Raw genomic sequence first — 22481 nt, 5'->3', positions numbered from 1 at the left:
GCGAGCTTCGCAGGGCAGCCGCAGGGTCCCGGGCCGGGCCGCCGCTGCCTAGGCGGCTGCCGAGTTTGTGCTTCCCCCTTTCTTTTTTCCCATGTCATAGAAACGCAGAATGCACAGTGGGTTATCTGGCCCAACCTCCCTGCTCAAGCAGGGTCATCCTAGAGCACATGGCACAGGATTGCATCCGGGCGGCTCAGTATCTCCAGAGAGGGAGAATCCACAACTTTTCTGGGCAATCTGTTCCAGTGTGTGGTCACTCACACAATAAAAAAGTTCTTTCTCATATTCAGGTGGAAATTCCTGTTGTGTCAGTTTCTGCCTGTTGCCTCGTCCTATTGCTTGGCATCACTGAGAAGCGCCTGGCCCCAGCCTCTTAGCACCCTCCCCTAAGATGCTTATAGACATTGGTGAAGTCCCCTCTCAGTTGCTTCTTCTCAGGGCTGAAGAGGCTCAACTCTCCGTCTTTCCGCCGAAGGGAGATGCTCAGTCCCTCGATCAATTTTGTAGCGCTCTGCTGGATCCGCTCCACGAGCTCGATGTCTTTGGTACTGAGGAGGCCAGAATTGGAGACATGCTGCATAAAGGTGTTTTGGGAGGGCATCACACTTGGGCACAGGCGTGCACGTGGGTGAAGGCTGGGAAAATAACCCTGAATTCTGAAGGAATGTGGCTTTTTACAAAAGTGGTGGGTGCGCCGCTAAGGAAACCTGAGTGACACCAACAGGTTACAGGGTGCACGAAATGCTTCGAGAAGCCGGTCTACCTCCGCTCTGCCTCCGAGAACAGGCATCGAGGGACGATGCAAATAGCGACACAAATAAGACACAAAACGTGCCTTTTTTTCCCCCCCGGAACAACCCGCGGAGCACCAGCCGCGGCTCCAGGCTCACTGAAGTCTGAAGCGTCGCTTGGGCCGACACGGACTGGTCAGCGCAGGTTGCCCTGAGCCCGATGACGGAGCCTGTCCCGCCGGCACCCCCACAGCTCCGAGCCGGCGGGGCGGGCTCAGGCTCAGCCCGGCGCGGGTGGATCTCCCTCGGCCCCGCCTCTGGCCCGCCCTCCCGGGGCGGGTCCCGCCGGCCCCGCCGCTTCTCCGCCTCTTCTCCCCCTCCTGCGTGTCGCGGACATGGCGGAGCTGGAGGTGGGGCAGCACTGCGGGGTGCCCGACTGCCGCCAGCTGGGTAAGGGAGAGCGCGGCGGGTCCCGGCGGAGGCGGGGATGGTGGGCCGGGGGCGGTGCGGGGGTTGTGAGGGATGCCCCCTCGCTCGGGGAGTCCTCTGTGCCGCTGCAGCCTTGCACGGTCCATTGCCAGCGCCTGTCGCCCCGGTTGTGTGCCTGGGTGGTTAATAGCCCGCTTGCCCCTTCCTCACACTTGCTTGCCTTCACTGATCTCGGAAAGTGTTACTGGAGATGTAACCTCTCAGAAAGAAGCAGCAGAACCGCCTGTAGCGAAAGCTTTCTGTTGGGACCACTCAGAGATGAAGGGATCGTGATGATCGTGACCTGAGCTCCGTGGTGGTCTGTTAACATAAAATCTGAAGGATGGAGAAGTGGAGTAATGGGCTGGACCTGGCATTTGCTGTCATTGGTGATGTGGTGGAGTTCGGCAGACAGTGAAGTGATTTTATCTGTGAGAATTTATGTAGTAGGCAGGGGATGCGTACAGAGGTTTAGGAAATGTGTGCAATTTAAGTCACCCAAGGACAGTATGTACGATATGATGTGAAGAAGGGGCAGGATCATCATGACTTTCCAGTGGAGGAGATGCTCTCCTTTCCTAAGAGCCAGCATCTCCTCCAGTTGGTAACCCATAAAATAAAATGTAAATTGTCCAGTGTCAGTAAATAGGGTTCTGAGTGGTCTTGCAATAAATTCAGTTTTTAACATAACTAGTAACTTTGATGGATAGCCAAATGTTCCAGTGTCATAGCTTGATATTGAAAAAAAAAAAGTGAATTTAAAGCCTAAATCCAACTTCTGGAATGTATATAAGTATAATTTACCTGCTCGTATGTTTTTCTGTAATACTAATTAGGGGAGTTAACAAAAGCCACTTCTAGCTAAAGTGTAGATGCAGTTGCTAAGTATTCTTATAAAGATATCTACTCAGTGATGTTGGTAAGCAAAAGTTAATTATGTGAAAATTAAGCTAGAAACTATTAGCAAAACAACAACCATGTTGTCTTAACTAAAAACAAATCTCTTTGTTTCAGATTTTCTTCCCTTTGTATGTGATGGCTGTTCAGGTGTCTTTTGGTAAGTTCATAGAATCGCGGAGTATCTCAAGCTGAAAGAGTCCCACAAGGATCAACATGTCCAACTCCCTACTCCTCAGGACTAAAACTAAAGCCTATGACTAAGTGTCATTCAGACAATCCTTGAACTCCAACAGGCTTGGTGCCAGTTCCTTGGGTAGCCCGTTACAGTGCCCAACCACCCTCTCTGAGAAGAACCTTTTCCTAATGTTCAACCTGAAGTTCCCGTGACATAGCTTCTTTCCATTTCCTCACATTGTATGCTGGTCACCAGGGTTTCCTCATCCCAGGTGAAGAATCCTGCACTTGCTCTTGTTTAATTTCATACAGTTGGTGACTGCCCAGCTCTCTAGTCTATCCAGAATCTCTCTGTATGACTTCTCCACACTCAGGGGAGTTCACAGCTTTTCGTGGTTTAGTATGGTTGGCAACCCTAACAGGTATCCAGATCATTTATAAAGATATTAAAGAGCACTGGCACTAAATTGAGCCCTGGGGAACTCCACTGGCCACCAGCCTGAAGCAATCACATTAACTGTGACTCTGAGCACAAACCATCACCATTGCTCACCCATCATACTATGGACTTGTCTACCTGTGTGCTGGACATTTTGTCCAGAAGGACACTCTGAGAGACAGTGTCAAAAGCTTTGCTAAAATGCAAAACGCATCTGCTGGTTTCCCAATGTCAACTAAATGGGTGACCTTGTCATAAAAGGAGGTGGCTGGTTATGTTTTCTTCTAGAAAAATTTTTGAAGTTTCTTGCAAGCTTGAAATCAGGGCCTTCACTTTGATTTACACTTCAGATTAGTAGAGGGCAGCTGAGAGAAACTCAAAGAGATTGGGGGCAGATTTCACTTCTAACATATCAAGAGCCTTCAAGGGATTTCTGCCGTTATGGAAGGTGATTGAAAATTTGTTAAAACAGACAAACTCTGGTTTGCATAGAACTGAACTCTTAAGCATGGTAATGTCTTCACTCTCTTGAAATGGTTTGTTTACCTTGAGGCATAAGTTCTAAAAGCTAAATGTTTTACGTACTGAGAAAGAATATGATCTATCCATTCAAGAATTGAAATAGGATAGAAAAAACTTGGGAGAAGATTCATTATCTAATTGAAGTTTTTCCATGATAAAACTTGTCAGATTACCCTTTAAACACTTAAATGTTTTTACATGCAGGTTTTTTTTCCTGGAATGTTGGTAACAGTGTGATATTTTCCTTCTTTTTCCACAAAGCCTTCAGCACAGGAGCCGGGATGCTCATGGGTGTTCTGAGGTAATCTAATAATATGTGACAGCCTTAAATTAAAATGCCATGTGACTTAGCTGTGTGTTTTCAGACTAGACAAATGCATATGGCATATAAGTATGAATTATTTAACTGAGAATATGACAAGCTTTAAAAAGTGAATCTACACTTTTTCTGTCTCTTAGAAGTAAATAGACTTTGAGTACAATGATGATTCTTTTTCTACCTCTGAGCTAAACATAACCAGGGTAAAAGTAGGAGAGAATAGCTGGACCAGGTTTGCCCATAGAATGGAGAGCTAGCACATATTTTTTAGAAAGCTGGGATGGTTATTTATATCTTAGTATCTGTTTATTTACACAAAATATTTTGTATTTATTCCTAGGTGAATATAAGAAACAATTCTGTGAAACCTGATCAGCACAGATCTTACCCGTGCTCATACAAGGACTGCAATGGAAAAGAGCTTTTGCCGGTGTTATGTCCTTACTGTGAAAAACATTTTTGCCTCAGGTGAGTGAAACAGAGTGTTTAAACATCAATATTCATTCATTAATGTATGGAACAGGCAATACAAGTTTTATGTTGTTGTTTACAGACATCGTCATCAATCTGACCATGAATGTGAGAAGCTGGACACACCAAAACCTCGAATGGCTGCCACCCAGCAGCTTGTTCAGCATATTATAGGCAAGTACAGAGGGATAGATTTTTCTTTTTCTTGTATTTTCTTCAGAATGCTGTTTGAGCTTCTGACCTCCTTTGAGGAGTCAGGTTTGACCAAATAAGAAGAAAGGATGAGGGTTCCTTTGTTAAATAGCCCTAAACTTACATGTCAGCATTTAATACTGTTCATCTAAACTGAGACAAAACAAAAACAACAGTATGAAGAGAATCTCAAAAGAGTATATAGGGCACAGGTTTCTTTCAGAATTATTGTCTTGGTGTCATTCTACAAATATTATGATATAATGAATTTTACCTAGCCATTATTATTTACATGTTCATTCATGTGCAAATAATGCAGTTGTGTCAAATGTGCATGTCAGTCTGTTGGGATCAGACCTACACAATCAAGATGGCCAGAAAACTCTGATTCTACAATGTAATGTTTTGCAGATTTAAAGAAGCTTGAGGATGGGAAAGAGAATAAACAGCACTGCCCAGCTGGACAGTGGGGTTATGTGTAGAAAGGAGGACCTGAAACTGTTGCCATATGAATGCTGTGATGGCCACAGGTGTAGAAACTAAAGAATTTGTATCTATTTGGCTTTTGCAGCCTGTGTTTACCTGGTGATAGTGTTCATCTACCTTTCAATGTAAAGGAATTCTGCTAGAACTGTAAAAATTCTGATACGTGACCTTGGGAGGATATGAATAGACATGAAAAGGGATGGCACTCTTGGAGATACAATGAGACCCAACAGATTAAGTGGGTCTATGTCATACAATATGCACAGGAAACAGTCAGAATGATCACACTAACAGGAATAATATTGTTCTCAGATTCTAAAAAAAGTGACGAAGCAAAAAGCAAAAAACGTAAAGGAGCAAAAAACAGTGAGACAGCAGCAAAAGTGGCATTAATGAAACTGAAAATGCATGCATGTGGGGACAAGTCCTTGCCTCAGGTCAGTGATGTTTGTTTTCAATAATTGAATTCTCAAAGGAAATGGAAAGTTTTCTAAATTGCTTGATCATCTAATTCCCTCAGCTTGGTATTGGATTTAATTTTTCAAGACCACACTCACTTAAATGTATATTTCAGCCTGGTACCCAAAAGCAATCTCACTGGTCTTATGTCTGTTATAAGATGTCTGTGTGGGGTTCAGAGCAGTCGAGTCAAATTCTATTATTTTATAGCAGAAATATATTTGCCTGCCACATGGCTGTCACATAGCACTGCAGGGACAGATGGGGTCTATTGGGGATCCTTGGCAGAATGATGACAGCATTAAGTTGTATTAAAGCTTATTATTTTAGCAGAATTTGATGATCAGCAGAGCATAGAATTTTATTATTAGACTAGAACAGAATTTTTAGAATCACTGTATCACAATTTTGAAGTAGTGCAGCACAGAATTTTATAGCACGTCTTAGCTTGTGCTTCCTTATCACATGGACGCTCTGCAGATTGTGTCATATCTTAATACTTGGCTTGCAATATCAACATTTCAGATAATCTAGCCCTGAAACATGTAATTGCTTGGTTTTCCCACCCAGATTGAATTCATATGTTGGGGCATTGTAGTGGACAATGCAGTCTTTTCATTAGAATGTGCCTTAAAAGTTTGATAATTTGGAGGGTTGAGGGATGACTGTGCCAACTAAGATTGGTACCAAGATGTTTCAGGTGCAGGTTCAGCTACTCACCCAGAATCATCATCTGAAGATTGAGGGTGTTGTATATACAATACCATTTGTATGTGTAAAAAACCCATTAGAGAAATGATTTTCATAAACTGAATGACGCAATTATTATCCCATTCATGAAATAGGGAGGAAGGAGGTACAGATGAGGGTCAGTACAATACAGTAGGTGTTGTGATCATCTTTTCACAGCTGAGTGTTCTACAAAGGTAAAGTGGTGATTCCTTGGGCACACTCCAGGTCTGTTCAGGCCAAAGAATCTGTCCAAGTTCCATTCATTATCTGAAATGGTAAGAAATTACTCATTCTTGGGAATTATCCAAAGCTTAGTGAAAGTTAAATGGAGCCCCCATTTAGAAACTGTTTTCCATGTGCCCTTTACTTAGGGAAGTATAAAATACTTACAGGTATTTTAAACTTCATAGGGTAGTTAATAAGAATATTGTCACCCTGAGAAAAGAGAATATTGTCACCCTGAGAAAAGAGAAGGGTTGACAGTGGGGGTTTGTTAGACATTTTACTGGTTGGAGAGCAGGAAAATGAGCTTGTTCCACTGGGCATCTGGTGGGTATCTGCTGGTTACTTTAAACATCAAACAATTTTAAGTAGGGCTTTACCCTATTTTCCTTATGGAAACTTTGCCCTAGAGCTCATTTTAGTGGACCAGTCCACTTTGTGACTGCACCATTACTTTGAGGTTTGTAGGACAGGTGGAACACCCAGGCAACTCCATGATCTTCACACCATTCCTGGATTTCTTTTTTTAATGAATGCCGTTGTCAGACTACACAGTAGAGGGCATGGGAGTGTCAGCAAACCACTGATTAAATCCTGCCAGAGTGGTAAGACCATCAGCTTTACCACAAGCAAAAGCTTTCCCTAAGCCTTCCTTATTTTATTTCCAGTAAGGGTATAACGCCACCCCTTGGGTGTTCAAGGGAGAAGTCCAACATAATTAATTTGCCAAGTGGACCAGGGGGCTTACTTCCTGCCCAGAATCCATTTGGTCCCCAGAAAAGGTGACCTCCTGTCTGGGGCCCTGGCATTGTTTCTTCATCGATAGTTTTAATAGCCCAGTTGGTGTTCCCCTGACTCCAGCAGAGAATATCCATATTGAATGTATTTAGGTTTCCTGGTTGCATTTGCTCGTTTTGGGGGATGGGGGGAGGCAAAAGGGAGTTCCAGTTTTACCTTAACAATTGAATAAGAAACTACTGTTCAGTTTACTCCAATTGCTAATATTTTCTGATGTTTCAGAGGGATAGCTCCAGGACACGATTCTCTTTTCTTCTGTGTGAAGAACACTCAAATTTAGAGGAAAATGCACAGGTTGAAATTCAGAGTCAGTTTTATGAACATGGTTGAGGTCGTTCCATATGTTCCTAGGGAACACATAAATAAATCCTTTAAAAAGACTTCTGTCTTGTTTGATAGTGTCTGGCTTTGACTCAGCAAGGATGATCATAAATGATGAATACATAGTAGTCATGCTTGCTATGTTTTACCCCAATCCCATTCAGAATCTCTCCCTCATAGATTACTCTTGACATTCCTTAAAAAAATCTTTCAGTCTAGTAGAAATATTGTTTAGTACATAAAATGAGGATACAGTACAGGATAAAGAATTAGCTGGTCATGATCTAAATGTTGGTTTGTGAAGCAGGCATTTCTAATACAGTGAACTGCTCTGTTTTAACTGCTTTCGCCTTCCAATTTGAGACACTATACTGCTGCCAAAAACAAATACTGCTTATTCAAACTCACCTTTTCCTCACGAGGGCAGATACTTTTTCATGTCTGTCTGTATATAACTGTGCTCTGGGACTGGTGGGAAAAGATGTTCTCTCCACCTTCAAGAACTTACTGTCCATCATATATGTGCCTGCAGCTGGAGAGGACTGGATTTGATGATCTTGGTCATTTATGTTTTGCAGTAAAATTGTCCTGATGGAATAAAACAAATTTCAGTTGGTAATTTTGGGGGTTTTTACTGAAAATCTTAAAAAAAAAGTTTTAAGTTTTACTTAAAAAAAACTTACTAGATGTATGTGACTGGAATGATGTGTTTCTTCTGTGGATAAATTTTTGTGTTTATTTTTCATGTCTTTCTAGACAGAAAGAATTTACTTTCAAGTATTTTTACCAAAAGCGAACAAAGAGAAAAGCAAACCCATGTTTTTTTGCAGTAAGTGGAGTATTGGCAAAGTAGTAGATTTTGCAGCTTCCTTAGCAAGCCTTAAAAATGACAACAACAAATCAACATCCCAGGTAAGTCAGCAATAACAAGCATTTTCTAGGTTGTTGTATTTAGCTTTTAGATTTCTTTACCCTTTTGTCCCTCTCCCACCCCACTTCTTTCATCTTGGATAGGGAAATCTTGATGTTAATTTCTGTGCTATTTTTCTTACAGAAGCTGAGGTTATGCCATACTGCCTCTGGAGAAGCTTTGCCATTTGAACACACACTGGAAACATGGCTATCTGATAAAGACTATCCACTGTACAATGGAGGGAATATAATTCTGGAGTATCTTGATAACGATGTTCTGTTTATAGAAGATCCAGAGTCCTATTTTATTACTCAATAAATTTTCACAAACAAAAAAATCCAATATTTTTTAGAAGCATGGTATTCAAGCAAGTCCAGTTTTCTTTTGAAGTCACTGGTATGCCAGAATCTATCTTCCATTGTAAAGACACAATTCCCATCAATTTCTCATTTGCTTGACTGACAGAAGACCTATGTCCTGAAAGGAAAATTATAGTAGCTAATATTACAGATACTCACATTCTAGAATAAATTCTTGCTCTATTGAGCTGTATAATATCAAGAATGTTTTCTTAAATTTGGTATTTATTTTTTGTGTAAGTGGTGGGGACAGTATGTCTCAATAAAATAATGAAAATGTAAACTTGCAGTATGACAGTTTTCTGAAGGAAAGAAACATATTGCACTATTGCAGCATCTTTTCTACATGTACAAGAACACGTTTCATTGCATTTGGAAACCAGCACTGTCCATACACCAGGTCCACACTTTCTTCTTGTAATAGTTTAATGACATTTAGAAGGAAAGCTTTATGAAGCAAAAGTAAATTCACTCAGGTGTCTTCCTGTTTGTAAATCTCATTGTGTGATTAGTGGGGGATAAAAGATCTCAGTAAGCCTGTCACTTATTTTGCTTTACAGTACTCTTTACTGTAGTTTTAACATGACTTAGGTATGGATAAATTACTTTACTGGATGTGGTGTGGATGCCACAAAAAAGAAGGTGTTTCCTGGTTTCCATGAAGGAAAGGGCTTTCAGTGGCTGGATATTTTGGAAATCTTTGTCTCTGGGCAGCAGAAAGGATAGGAGCATTTTTCTGCATTCCCCTGCCTGTCTCTCCAGTTGTTATCTTGCTTTCCAGTACAAAAGGAACAGTTCCCTTTTCTCTTGTTGTTTATTTTCCTTCCTTTCCTCTGCAACTGTCTATTCATCTTTCTTTTTTTCTTAGGCTGCTGTCAGACAGAATATGCTGTAAGAGGCCAACCAGCATTGTGGAACCAGTGCGTTGGGAAGAGCCCTAAACAGAACTTGTTCCCCACACTGTTGCTACAAAAGCAAGTGAAAAATGCTGTTGTGCAACAGGGTCTTTTTCTTTTTTTTTTTTTAGCAGAAAATCCCCATTCTCTACTTATACCTTTCCTCATGCCCCTGATTTTTCTGCCCTAGTAGTTCAGGCAAAATAATTGAAATAACGCTTTTTTGTGAATAGAGAGAAGATAGACTTGGGATGCAGGAAGTTAATCTTTGGGGAGACCTCAAAGGCTTTACCAGGGTGGTTGCTTTCATCAATCGCCAGTAATGGGTAAGGGCTATCAGCCTGTAACTGACAGTACAAACATGGCAAGTTACAGTTGATAGTACTCCAAAAAGTTTTCACTATTATCTTATTCCAGGAATGTGTCTAAGATGGTACACAGAAGCTCATTCCACGTAGTTTTCAGAAACTGAGAAGCAAAACCAAATTAAGCTAGTCTGACAGATAAATAGTAGAGGAGAGGTGAAAACTCCACCCTAATCAATGATGCTAGGAACAAAAGCAGAAACTTTCTCTGACCTTTAGTATCTTGCCTAGGCTAGAATTGCTCTCATTTCACCTGTTTAGATTCAAACATATCTTTACTTAGCATTTTTTGTTGTTTTTTTCTAAAACTTATTATCCTAGCACATTTTCATAGGGAAATGCATTTGAACAACTGCATTTGAAAAAAAAACCAAAACACTTTGGAGGAGTCATTTGGCATTTGAAACCACTGATAATTTTACAGGCCTGTGTTTATAAGGTGCTGAACTGTTTCACTTCAAAGTTAATAAATAAAACTTTAACTTCTAGGAGATGTAAAGAAAATGTATGTGAAGTTATGCAAGTGAGAAGAGGAATTTATCAAATACTTCCTGATTTGATAATAAACAATGTTTTCTCCCAAACTACAAAAATAGGTGAATATCAAGCATTTTGGTTGTTCTAGCTGTAATTTTAGAGAATGCACAAGGTCAAGGCTTCACATTTTATGAGATGCTGTGGTAGCGGCTCCCGGCCTTGTTCCAGTTCAAACATTGCTACAAAGTTGCCTGGCATGTTTGTAAGATAGGCAAAAGTTTGGAAAGGGCTGTATTAACACCAAAAGTGCAATTCTGCGTGGATACGTGACCTGTTAGATCGGCTGGGCAATGCTTTAGTAAACCAGAATACATCACACTAAGAAAGCAGGCAGTAATCTCTCATACTTTTATTTTCAGCATTTTCTGTTTCGGTGTCTGTTTTAGAAAAGTATGCACGCTGGGGTGTGATCAGTCTGGTTTGCAGACTTCTTATCAATAAGTCATGTCTGTTCATTCAGTTTATCAGGTGACACATAAAAATACACCTTGCAGCTTAGCTTTCCTCCTAGTAGCCTCATATGTAAAATACAAAATCTCATTTCAGCCAGAATAGAAATTGTGGTTTGGATTAGGAAAATTCTTATACTTGTTAGGAGAGAACTTCAGGCATTCCTGTTTTACTTCTGCTGATTTTAAGGTGAATGCAGAATTTGAAATCTCCTGTAAAACCCTTGCTGTAATGTTAAGTATACAATCAATGATGTCAAAAAAGCCATTTCTCATAACACTCATGCAGTCCTATATAAGTTGTACTGGGGCGTGTTCAGGTGCTTGCCTCAACAAAACCGAATCTGAGCCAAAGTGCCTCTTTGAACGGGCTGTATGCTTTTTGTACAACCTTGCAAAGAACGACTTGCAAAATAATCAGTAAAACCACAACTTATCGTCTCTGTAGTTCTTTAATGACTGTAAATACTTTAAAAAGCAGGCTTATTCCTGTTTATGAGAAGGGAAGGAGGAAATGTGGAATTGCACAGTGACTTGTCCCACACAGCAGGGTCGGTGAGAGTGGAAACTGTATCTTCTGGAGTGGGAAGGACAAAACTAACCCCCTTCGGCCCAGCTGTGCGTTGGGTTGGCATTAGGGCAATGGGATAGACTGCTTCTTTTGGTGTTGTAGACGTTTTATGATTATTTTAAGCATAAAGCAAATTGCAACCCTTGCCCTGTTTACCCAGATCACCATTTTACATTGAACAGTAAGTTACATCAGTTGCAATTTGTGAGGACAAGACAAGCCCTCAGTGTTTTGCCTTTGCTTGATGACAGACAATAGGCTCAAAAGACCACAGGAAAAAATGAAACTGGTATCTGTCAGGCTTGGAAGGTTTTTCTTCTCTGTATGATTTTAATTAATACTTAAAATGCATCAGCTGAACCGCGAATTGCTTTCAAAACTCGTTGAACACCGTGAACTCACCCTCCGTGAGGTTTCTGAGGCACTGACACAGGTTTTCCAAAGACGATGTGGATGCCCCACCCCTGGAAGTGAACAAGGCCCGGTTAGATGGGGCTCTGAGCAACCTGATCTAGTGGAAGGTGTCCCTGGCCACGGCAGAGGGGTTGCTTTTATGATCCTTAAAGTTCCTTCCAACCCCAACCACCCTTTCAATTCTATGATAAACTTCAATCGCGTGCTCCATGGGAGAGCATTTACGGTATCTCCGCCCTGCCACGTCCAATTATTAACAAGAAGTCGACATCAAAGTCTAATTTCAACACTTCCCCGGTAAACTTTGACAGCGCCGGCGCCGAGGCGGCTGCCCGCGGGCCGGGGCTCCCTCACACGCAGGCGCGGCCGCCACCGAGCGGGGCGGTGGAGGAGGCGGGCCCGTGGCCTCGCGCGCTGCGCCTGCGCCGGGGCGGCGGCGGCGGAGGCGGCGGCGGCGGTGACGGTGAGTGCGGCGCGCGCGGCCGCCGCCATTTCGGGCGCCGTGAGGGGGCTGCGCGTCCCGCCCGCGCTCCGGACGCGTCCTGCGGCACCGCGCAGCCCCGCGGCGGGGCGTGCGCTCAGCACTCATTTGAACAGTACTTAAAAATAAACCAGGTGAAGCAAGAAACTTCGAGTTTGTAAAAAAAAAAAAAAAGAAAACAAAGAAGACGTAACAATTTTTTGCATTAATCTCTCCTTTTGCTAGGTTCTTTATCTCGGGAAAGATGGCAGATCCCTGGCAAGAATGTATGGATTATGCAGTTGGTTTAGCAAGGAAAGCTGGGGAGGTATGTATAAGCTCTTTATAAAAACGTTATTTATTGAGTTTAATATGTACATAGCTTTTTGAAGGAGGTTGATGTTGGAATCTCTTCCTAAGAGTGTTTTGTCAAAAACCTAAATGGGCAGAATAGTTTGTGATGGTCAAGTGCAAGATTAGATTGTCTTTTATGTTTGCAATTTGGTTAGCTTAAGAAAACAGCTTTGTGCTTTTCCTTGGCCTGGAGTTAAAGTCCTTAAAGACTAAGGAGTAACTTTGGTTCCTTGAGTTTGATTTAAAAAATAAAACTCAGAATTGTGGTAGACAAAGAGCATCACCCTTAAACAACTCCTGTCTACCTTGTTATTTTACCGCCTGAAAGTCGGTGACATTCTTTCTTGTGAACGCTTCAATCAGCTTTACACAGTGGCTTGTTGATGGCACACAATACCATATTGTGTTCTCTCCGTCCTTGGAAGTGTCCAAAGCCAGGTTGGATGGAGCTCTAAGTCTGGTCCATGAAAGGTGTCCCTGCCCATGGCAGGAAGGTTGGAACTAGGTGGTTTTTAAGGCTCCCTCCAACCCAAACCACTCTATGATTGTTTCTCTTCATTAACTGCTTTGCTTCTGTAAATAAAAACCATCCCTTACAGCGATGACATTTTGCCATTTGAGATCTAAGACGGCTTAGAACAAGAAAAAGTTTGTACATCTTGGCAAAGCCTCAGCAGGAGTGGTTACCAAACGTTCAGTTCTACTTAGTAGTTCTACTTGGTACATTTGAAGGCTGTGGCAGCCAGACAAGATGACACATGTACTAATTCTGTCCCCTGGAGCTGCAAAATCTGTGCAACATTGTCTCTGCAACAACCTCATTAACGTCTTCCCTCAGAAAAACTTTCTGAGTTATAGTAAAATAATTCTGTGGGCTATGAGGCATGGATTCCTGCTTAAGCTGGTACTGATAGTTTTAAGATCATAAATGCTGGGTCTGGCTAAAAATAGCTGATTTGAGCTCAGTGTCAGGTGTTTTCTTCAACTTTGGTATTTAAATTTGTAAATTTAAAACTTGTCCTAACAAAATGGACCCCAGTTTCATCTACCTGGAGATCTTCCTGTAGTACTTAGATTTAAAGCCATGTAAAACTTTGTAGTGAATAGGGACTAGAGATGCAAGTCTCAGCTCCTGCAGTTAAATCCATGTCACTGCTTGTGTTTGTGTTTTGTATATGCAGTATAGAAAATGGCTGTAAAAATGTTGCTCAGATTTTTTTGGAAAACTAGTATTTTCCATATTGTTAACAGTGAAAGATTTTTTTTGTTTTTGTTTTAACAGATAATCCGTGGAGCACTCAAAGAAGAAATATCTGTTATGACTAAAAGTTCACCTGTAGATCTAGTGACAGAAACTGATCAAAAAGTAGAAAACTTCATTATTTCTTTGATAAAAGAAAAGTATCCTTCTCACAGGTATGGCTGTTTACCAGTATGCTTTTGACAGAAAAAAAATGGAAAATTTATGATGTTGCTTGGTAAAATTTTAGTACAACTGGCATGCTGGAAAATTGCAGCATTCTCCTTTACCTTCAATAAATTAAGTATTTTAGAGTACTAGCAGGTTGAAGTTTTGCACAGGGCTGTAGCAACAAAACAAGGTGTCCCCAGGTTACTGACATGAGACAAAACTTAGACTGAACTTCACTTGCTGTTGAGCCAACTGAAAGAAACTTCTTGGTTATTGCTTTGGAAAATCAGAGGTGTCCCCAGGAGACCTGGAACCCAGATTTCTTGTCTGCTTTTGAAACTAGTGTGCCTTTGCTGTCTATGTGGGATGGGTCCTGTGGAACCGAGTGCCTTTGGCAAATCTCATACAGTTTGACAACATAAAACATCCTTAAAAGAAGACAGGATCTTCCTGTTCTGCATAACACAAAGGCTGTCATACAAAATACTGCTTTCTTAATTGCTCTTCCCTTTTTTTCCTCTTCCCCTGCCTCTCTCCATATCCCTATCCTCCACTCCCTGAAAAATGTATTCGTGAAGGGTGATCTATATGTATTTTGCTTACATGGGTCTGTCTTTAGCATTTTGACACAATGGCTCAAGTTTAATACAGTTTCCTTAAAGTCAGTTTGCTGTTTTTTTCTTGCATTTTCTTGGAGATTTTGTTACTGTAGCTGTATATGTGGAATATAAGAAATCTGTGTAGAACTGGAGCAACGGAGGTGGTGCAAAAGTTCAGTAACCAAATTAGTGTAATCATACAGACTTGTGGAATGACCTTGAAATAACAGCTTCTGTGACACTGATAAGCATTTTTGAATATTTTAGCTTCTTTTTATTTTAGGTAACCAGTGTTACATTAGACATAATGGTGCTGAACTTCTTTTCCTAGTGAATTACTCATCAGCTATATTCAGTCTCATCTTTCTGAAGGTCTGCTGCTTTTTGGAAACATGCTGTTTCTTTCTGATTAGTCATCTTCACTTCTGTAGTTAATCATAAAACTCTAATCAGTATTAAAGGGACCTCGTTTGTTACCTCTCAGTAGTTCTCATTTTTTATGTTTGTGGAGGAAAGCATGTGTTTGCTGCAAACTTTTCATAGGTTGAGTAATGTGTGATAAATTGTGACAACCTGCAAAAGGCCTTGAAGAGAATTCCACCCACTTAGACTCATTCTAATAATTTTGCAGTCCAAAACAAATGCTTTCATGAGCAGCAAAAATTGTGAATTTTGGAGTGCTATAGCACTGTGTCTTCTGTGTCTCTGGGGTTTAATACTGTGGCTGAGCATGCAGTCACCCATCTTCTTCAGAAACTGGTTTGAATTTCCATTCCATTACTATATTACTGTTTTTTCATGCTTGTAAAACTAAAATTTTGAGATTAACAACTTTATCGTATTTGGGTTTAAATCAGTCTTCAAATTTAACAGTTGCTGCAGTGTTCTAACCAGATACATAAGACCACAAAGGCTTTTTTCACTGAAAACACAAGCTAAAAAATAATGTTGTGTAGCACAAGTAAGCTGAAAGGTGTAAATAGCTATAGGTATTTTGAACAAAATTTGATGATGCTGTTACTGGAAAAAAATTATGAAAACGTCAATGTTCTGAATGCTAAATTCTGGTATTATTTCTATATTGAAACATAAAATTCTTTTTGCCACATATTGTGCTTATCCTTGACATCATAAATACTGATGCAAGCTTGGTCAGATATGGTTGGTGCTTTCTGGATAAATAATGTTTTTCTCAGTTTTTTATGTATGATCGCTGGTGGTACTCCAAGCTTCATCTCACTTTTAAGAATTTCAGTGTCAAGGACAGTGTTGTAATTAATACATTTTTAACAATTTCTTTCTGTCTTTTAAATGTGTTTCTACTGTAGCTTTATTGGAGAGGAATCTGTTGCAGCTGGAGAGGGCAGCATTCTGACAGATAACCCCACGTGGATTATAGACCCAATTGATGGAACTACCAACTTTGTACACAGGTCCACCTTTCATTTCTTTTGTTAGCAACCTCAACTGATAATCCTTTTTCTTTCTCCAGTTCCCTGAAAGTAAGGTTGTTTTTAATTTTTAAATTGCTTTGAAAGAGATACTATGAACTTGTTAATGGTTACAAATTGCTACTTACTGAGAGCCACTGGGCAGTTTTTGTAAGCATTTTAATATTCCTGTGAGTATTTTAATAGTCTTGGTCTGTTACCTACATCAGTTGTTCCATAAGAGGCCTGTATTATATAGCAGGGGTCAGCAGCCTTTGGCATGGATTCCAAAGATAGATGGGCAGATTGCAACCGGAGCAGGACTCAGAGTAAGAAGTTGCAGCATCTTCAGAGAGGGAATAACAGCTTCAGGTGCTGATTTCTAAGAAATTTCAAATCCGTTGAGATCTAGGAGCCCCAGCTAAAGAAGAAAGCAAGATATTGCCAGTAATTATCAATGGTATTTTGCACCAAGATGAGGAGGGGACTTTCAGTGTAATGCTGACAGCCTATTCCTTATGTCTTTTAAATGTGATAGATTTTGGCCCCAGTGAGCTTTTCTGAGTCTGCTTGATTTCAGTTTTGAAATGACTGCTGCTGTGTGCACAATGGCTTTTAAACAGCTTCTGAATCCTGCTAAATAACATGTTCAGAAACTTACAAGAAAAGAACCCATTCTACTGAATCTGCAGGCTTAAAAGTTGGTATTTTTTGCCAAAAGAACAAAAGCAAATGTCTGGGAATTGAAAAAAAATTAACTGGTTGATTGTTTCAAACTTAGACTGGGATGCAATCCACCATGTCTTACATAGTCCCACTGTCTTCACTCTTCCTCCATTCTTCAGTATCTGTCTTGGTCATGGCTTTGGTGGAAAACGGGGAGGTGGGGGCAGAGGTAACTTGGTTCTTATGAGACCAGCTTGTTCCTTCTGAGAAAGGTTAGTAGCATAGAGGCTTGTTTGCATTCTTTGGCTGTAAAAAACAGTCCCTAAGCTAGGAACAGCTGTAACAGGAATAACAGCCCCTTGTGCATAGAAAAGTTTGTGTTTCAAATGGTAATAAGTGTTACTGGCTCTATTTTCAGCTAAACTGTGCAAATTCCAGAAACCTATGTTGTATATAGTCCAAGTTTGTTTTTGAAATATACATTACATTTAACTGAACACTGTCTTTATTAAGAGTAAGCATGGTAATGAAAGAAATTTAGTATCTCACTATAAATTAGTGAAATGTTTTGTTTTGTAGGTTTCCATTTGTGGCAGTTTCAATTGGCTTTGTTGTAAACAAAAAGGTATACTTTTTATTACTTAATATCTAATCAAACCCAAATTAATTGCTTGTTTCTAGTTACAACTAAGTTCTATAATTTCCTATTTTACAGTAAATAGGAACACAGGGAAAAAAACCTCAAGGTATTTTTTCTTGCAGATAGAGTTTGGAATTGTGTATAGTTGTGTAGAAGACAAGATGTATACTGCCAGAAAAGGAAAAGGTGCATTTTGCAATGGTCAGAAACTTCAAGTATCGGGCCAAGAAGGTAAGCTGAGCTGAGTAGCTTCTTTCTGGTAATTACCACATTGCAAATCAGACAGCAGAAATTACATACCTGGATATATTGGTATTTCTTAGCTCATAGTTTCGTTTTGCAAGACTTTCTTTGGCCATGGGCCAAAAGAAACACCTTTTATGTTCTCTTTGATGCATATGATGTCATCTGTGCAAAATCAGGACTTGGCAATTGAAGATTTTATTCCCCATGTGTGTATTGTTGTTTTGTTTGTTTGTTCGTTTGTTTTTAATTCCCTATATGTCTGCAGTCTGTTTGAGATTGTTCTTTAGAGTGTAACAAATCTGCCAAACAATTCAACTTCTCCCAGGTGTGACCTGTAGGTTTAAGTCAGTAGCACTCCTCTATGCTTACAACCCTACATCAAGTAAAATCTGTGCTTCAAATGGGATCTTTAAGTATCTCAAGACTTTTATTTTTTCTAGCAATAGAATTTTATTTACTACTGTCATTGATTAATGTATATGCGCCGTTGGAGCAGATAGTGCTTCTTTCATTGTATTTTATTTTTTCCTGCCATTTTCCAAGTAATAAGATAATAAGATTTTTATATGTTTGATATATGTAATATTTTATTAAGATACCTCACTTTTATTCAGTCTTGTAAGAAAGCAATGAGGTAAACTCTGCTAGTCCCTGTGGCTATTTAAGTTGTGCTGTTGGAAGAGTGAGGTTTTGTTTCTTTTCCAGACATTACAAAATCCCTTTTAGTAACAGAATTGGGGTCAAATCGTGATCCAGAGGCTATAAAAATAATTCTTTCTAATATGGAAAGACTTCTCAGTATTCCTATTCATGGGTAAGACACTTTATATTTTCTATATGTATTTATATGTACTGACAATGGTTAATATTGTAAATACGATAATTTATAGAAAGCTTTGGTTGCATTATATTTGACACCTTAAATGTGAAATATGGTTTAAATGTTTCTGTCTAGTAGCTTCCACAGAGAAACTGTGTTTAGCTTTTTCAAGCTGAGATGTATAGAAGAGAACCCTAACAATCAGTATTGAGAAGCAAAGCATGTTTGGGCTTGTAGGACTGCAAAGTGTTATATTTACTAGTTAAAAAAATTATGTGCAATTTTGTGCGCTTTTTTTCCCTAGAAACACACAAGGAATAAAACTGGATGAACAGAAGCTATATTGCATTTCTTAGTTTCCTTTCCTTGTAGTAATGAAAATTGTTCTTGTTTTTTTTAATATATATATATGTCTCAGAAGACAAAAGTAGATCTCCTTTTCCTCTTTCAAAACCATACAACTTTGTCTGAGTAGTTTAAATTGTCCATAAACTGCTCTTATTTTGGTTGCATTCCCTGCTTCCTCTACTCTAGATAAACCAAAGTATAATTTCCACAAAATATTTTGTATAAAGTTGGTTTCAGCAGACAGTTTTTTGTTTCTCAACCATATTCATGTTTCTGTTCTAACAAGTATTATGCGGAGATTCTCAGGATTCTTGTTTTGACACTTGACATGCTTAACATGTAGATTTTTTCTACTTCCAAAAAGTCTTCCGATGCTGCTAAAGAATATATATGTTAGGATGAAAGTAGGAAACACATTTTAGGAGTGTCGTGAGTTCATCTTGGGCATTTTATTTGTAAACAATAATTTGAGACTGGAGTTGATTTAAGTTGCATCTTGCAGTAGTTTAGCTGCTATCAGTTACAATTTAATGTACAGTTTACTGTTAGTTGAAATAACTGCAGCATTTACACAAGTCACACTTACTGGCTAAGTGCATTGACATTTCCAAAAGAAACTGGAATCTGTGACACAAGGATTTGGTGAAGTTAACCAGACCAAATTTATGCTGTGTAATTTATTTTTTGTGATTACTGTTAGAGGGTTTGGCAAGTCAGAGATGTTTACTGAGCATCACCAGAGAAACTGACAAAAACAGTTTTTCAGCACTGGAAAGTATACACTCTGCTTGAATTCTTGTATTCAAAGAGAAAAATAGACTATCTGTTAGTGTTTCATGGGAAATTATCTTCCACAATATGTTGTAGTTTAAGAAATTATTTAAGATGTATTTAAACCAAAATTGATTAACAGAATTTGTAAATGTAATTTCGGAAAATTTGCTGTATTTTGAAAACTCTTCAAGCTACTTAAGCAACACTTCCTGCCCATTTTTTTATGTTTCTCTGCAGCATTTCGTCATCCTTTCTCCAGTTCATCAGGACATTTCTGTGTTCTCTGTGCAGTGTACACAGACACTGTAACTTCTTTGCAAACTCTTCTCAGTTAAAACAACATTTGTATCTCCTTTAGCATTAGAGCTGTTGGTACAGCAGCTGTGAACATGTGCCTTGTGGCAACAGGTGGAGCTGATGCCTATTATGAAATGGGGATTCACTGCTGGGATATGGCAGGAGCTGGAATCATTATTACTGAAGCTGGTGGAGTCCTGCTGGATGTAACAGGTAAATACATGGGCCTGCATAATACTCTTTACCCTTTTAAATGACTAACGGAGCAAAATGTAGCTGAAATGAGAAGCCAAGAAGTTCTTTTCAGTCCTCTTTCCAGCAACCACTACTGAACAGTTCCCAACCCATCAATAGATGAAGAACAGGTTAATTTTATGTTCTTAAGCAACAAGACAACCTTTACTGCCTTGGCTGGACTCCTGGAAAAGTGAAAAAAGACAGTAAATGTACACCGAAGAGAATTTAAATGCAGCTCATACGAGATACCTGTTGTGTTAAATGCATTTTTGTCCAGCAAAACTTGGTCCTAAATTGTAATGTATAATTTACACTCAGTTTTTTCAGTGCTTATTTTCATACCAGCTTTTAATTTTCTCCATATATAAAACTGGCTGCTTTGTTTCCTTTGCTTTCTAGGTGGACCGTTTGATTTGATGTCTCGAAGAATAATTGCAGCAAGCAGTCAAGCTATCGGAGAGAGAATAGCGAAAGCACTTCAAGTAATTCCTCTGAGAAGAGATGATGCAACCAACTGAACACCAAAGCTGGACCTTAAATGTTTTTTTCTAATGTTGTCTCATATTCCCACATGGTGGTTGTTCTACACCTTGAATAGATGGTAGTCTTTCAGTACTGGTGTGGCTGCTAAGTAGAGCTTTGAGATTGAACAATATTGTAAGTAAGCTGTAACTGTTGAGTATTTTATTTAACATCACAATTAGATAAAAATCTAGAAAAAGAAGCAAATATATGCAACTAGTATTTTCAAGTTTTATACTACACTGGAACACATAGCAAGAGACTCTTTGATGTATAGATCAATAAAGATCTCTAGTTCTGTTAGTGACAAAACCAAAAACTGCTGTCCTAACACCACATCATCACAGCTGATCCTGAACCCAAAAAGATGAAGGCATTACTGTTTATCCTGTCTTTCTCTGTCTGGTTTCCAGTGGTATCCATTTCCATACCTCATTGCAGTTTTTGTAAAGGTAGTTCACACATTTCCAAACTTGTTAGTTGCTCATACTTTTGGCTACAGTTTAAAGCTTTTAGTACTTAGGTATCATTGGTTTTGTAGCCATCCTACCTTTCTGATGGTAGATAGACACAGTCTCTTCTTTAGCCTCATATGTGGCCAGTACACTTGCAAACCCATTACAATTTCAAAAGTAGTAGTTATTGTGCCAGAAAATACGTGCATCTTCCAGAATTAAGGTCTGAGCACGCCTAGCACCAAATGTACTTACTTGAAATTAAGATGCAGTATGATTTTCATTTTGTTAATTTTGGTTGAGTTTCTTCATGGATGAGTGTGTTTTGAAGTCTAAGGAATCATTAAATCCAAGAGAGTTTTCAGTACTTCTGCTGGCAAAAAAATAAGCCCATAGTCCATATTTTTTACATAATTTTCTGTAAGTTACAAAAGCAGTGACCAACCAGGAGCAGGTTTCCATTGTGTTTTACAGAATGTACACAGAAGAAGATACATATGTAAACCTAAAGGGTTTATAAATTAAGAAATATTAGTGATTTAATTCTAGGTGTCAGTTTTTGTAAACTTTGAAAATTATACTGGTTCTCTGCATTTTTGTATTTAAGATTGTTAAAAGCATCAGTGCACTGTTCAAATAATTAATGCACTTTAAAAAAAAGATGTCACTCAGATCAGTTTTTAGACTGATTTTTTTTTTTGTGTTGAAAAGAAAGTTGTCTCATTGGTTGTTTAGTCAAGACACAGCAATGGAAAGTATGATTTTTTGTACTGCTGTCCCACTATTTTTATTTTGAAAAACGGTATACTGAAGTTTCAACAGATTGCATATTATAAATGTCAGGGGTTTTTATCAGTTGATTTCTGCAGATTTTTCAGAAATACTTAATTTTAAGATGTATCTAATGCCAGATGATTAATGTTAATGAGGTCAGCCTGCTATTTTAAAGGTCCTCCCAAAAAGCCAGACTTACAGTTATTTTACTTTTTAAATTCGTGTTGACAAGGATGGAAAACTTGAGCATTTCAGTGTAACTTTGTTGCTGTAAACAATGTGTGTGGGATCATGGTTATTTTTGAATGTCTTCTGTACCATTTCTGTGGCTAGTGTATAACAAAATCTGCATAACTTTATTTGTGAAATGGAGATATGTCTAAAAAGTACTTAAGATGAGAGAACATGTTAGAAATAAATAACTTTAGCAGCAGTGTGGCTTCAGCTGTGCTTCCTTTCTTAGCATTCATCAGGCTGCAGTGCTGTGACCCATCAGGCTGGATCTGTGGGCCTCAAACTCTCTGAGTTGAACACTTTTTCTTCTTCACCCCTGATGTCCATAGATGAAAAACTGTTGTGCCTTTGTACGTGGGATTATGTATGCACCTGCAGTTGGGTTTTGGAGCAAATATTTCCCCTTGTTCCAATGAGATCATGGTTCATTAATCATTTCCAACCTCAGACTCAAACATTATGGGTTATCTTGCCTG

At 39.3% G+C, this 22481-nt stretch overlaps 2 protein-coding genes and 1 long non-coding RNA gene across 5 annotated transcripts; 2 read left to right on the top strand and 1 right to left on the bottom strand.

The window, feature by feature from the left end:
• Positions 1-1079: 1079 nt before the first annotated feature.
• ZFAND1 (zinc finger AN1-type containing 1) lies at positions 1080-8789 on the top strand. Its single transcript, XM_039549284.1, has 8 exons — positions 1080-1181; positions 2214-2256; positions 3496-3535; positions 3894-4021; positions 4107-4198; positions 5015-5139; positions 7991-8146; positions 8289-8789. Exons 1-8 carry the CDS (start codon positions 1127-1129, stop codon positions 8463-8465), a joined length of 816 nt encoding a protein of 271 aa, XP_039405218.1. The 5' UTR covers positions 1080-1126; the 3' UTR covers positions 8466-8789.
• LOC120409706 lies at positions 5233-12083 on the bottom strand. Of its 2 annotated transcripts, none has more exons than XR_005601468.1 (3): positions 11727-12083; positions 7643-7822; positions 5233-6160 (listed from the first exon to the last, which is right to left on the bottom strand). It is a non-coding gene; the product is annotated as an uncharacterized LOC120409706 (long non-coding RNA). The 2 variants fall into 2 exon arrangements; XR_005601469.1 differs by lacking the exon at positions 5233-6160 and adding an exon at positions 6932-7260.
• A 99-nt stretch (positions 12084-12182) lies between these two features.
• IMPA1 (inositol monophosphatase 1) lies at positions 12183-22204 on the top strand. Of its 2 annotated transcripts, none has more exons than XM_039549378.1 (9): positions 12183-12201; positions 12445-12526; positions 13835-13968; positions 15891-15995; positions 17238-17283; positions 17421-17529; positions 18250-18358; positions 19845-19996; positions 20420-22204. In XM_039549378.1, the coding sequence occupies exons 2-9, from the start codon at positions 12464-12466 to the stop codon at positions 20536-20538; spliced, it is 837 nt and encodes a 278-aa protein (XP_039405312.1). In that variant the 5' UTR covers positions 12183-12201; positions 12445-12463; the 3' UTR covers positions 20539-22204. The 2 variants fall into 2 exon arrangements, with proteins under 2 accessions (XP_039405312.1, XP_010403345.1); XM_010405043.3 differs by lacking the exon at positions 12183-12201 and adding an exon at positions 12214-12353.
• The last annotated feature ends 277 nt before the right edge of the window (positions 22205-22481 follow it).

Source organism: Corvus cornix, chromosome 2 (genome assembly GCF_000738735.6).
Source record: "Corvus cornix cornix isolate S_Up_H32 chromosome 2, ASM73873v5, whole genome shotgun sequence".
NCBI classification, from domain to species: Eukaryota; Metazoa; Chordata; class Aves; order Passeriformes; family Corvidae; genus Corvus; species Corvus cornix.
This window is presented reverse-complemented; position numbering and strand designations above follow the sequence as displayed.

Bases quoted from the DNA above. Each gene is read 5' to 3' on its own strand.
- ZFAND1 (XM_039549284.1), top strand. From the start codon at position 1,127: ATGGCGGAGCTGGAGGTGGGGCAGCACTGCGGGGTGCCCGACTGCCGC. The intron at 2,257-3,495 runs GTAAGTTCATAG...TTTTCCACAAAG, and splicing joins GGCTGTTCAGGTGTCTTTTG to CCTTCAGCACAGGAGCCGGG. The intron at 5,140-7,990 runs GTCAGTGATGTT...ATGTCTTTCTAG, and splicing joins GGGACAAGTCCTTGCCTCAG to ACAGAAAGAATTTACTTTCA.
- IMPA1 (XM_039549378.1), top strand. From the start codon at position 12,464: ATGGCAGATCCCTGGCAAGAATGTATGGATTATGCAGTTGGTTTAGCA. The intron at 13,969-15,890 runs GTATGGCTGTTT...TTTCTACTGTAG, and splicing joins GAAAAGTATCCTTCTCACAG to CTTTATTGGAGAGGAATCTG. The intron at 17,284-17,420 runs GTATACTTTTTA...TTTTTCTTGCAG, and splicing joins GCTTTGTTGTAAACAAAAAG to ATAGAGTTTGGAATTGTGTA.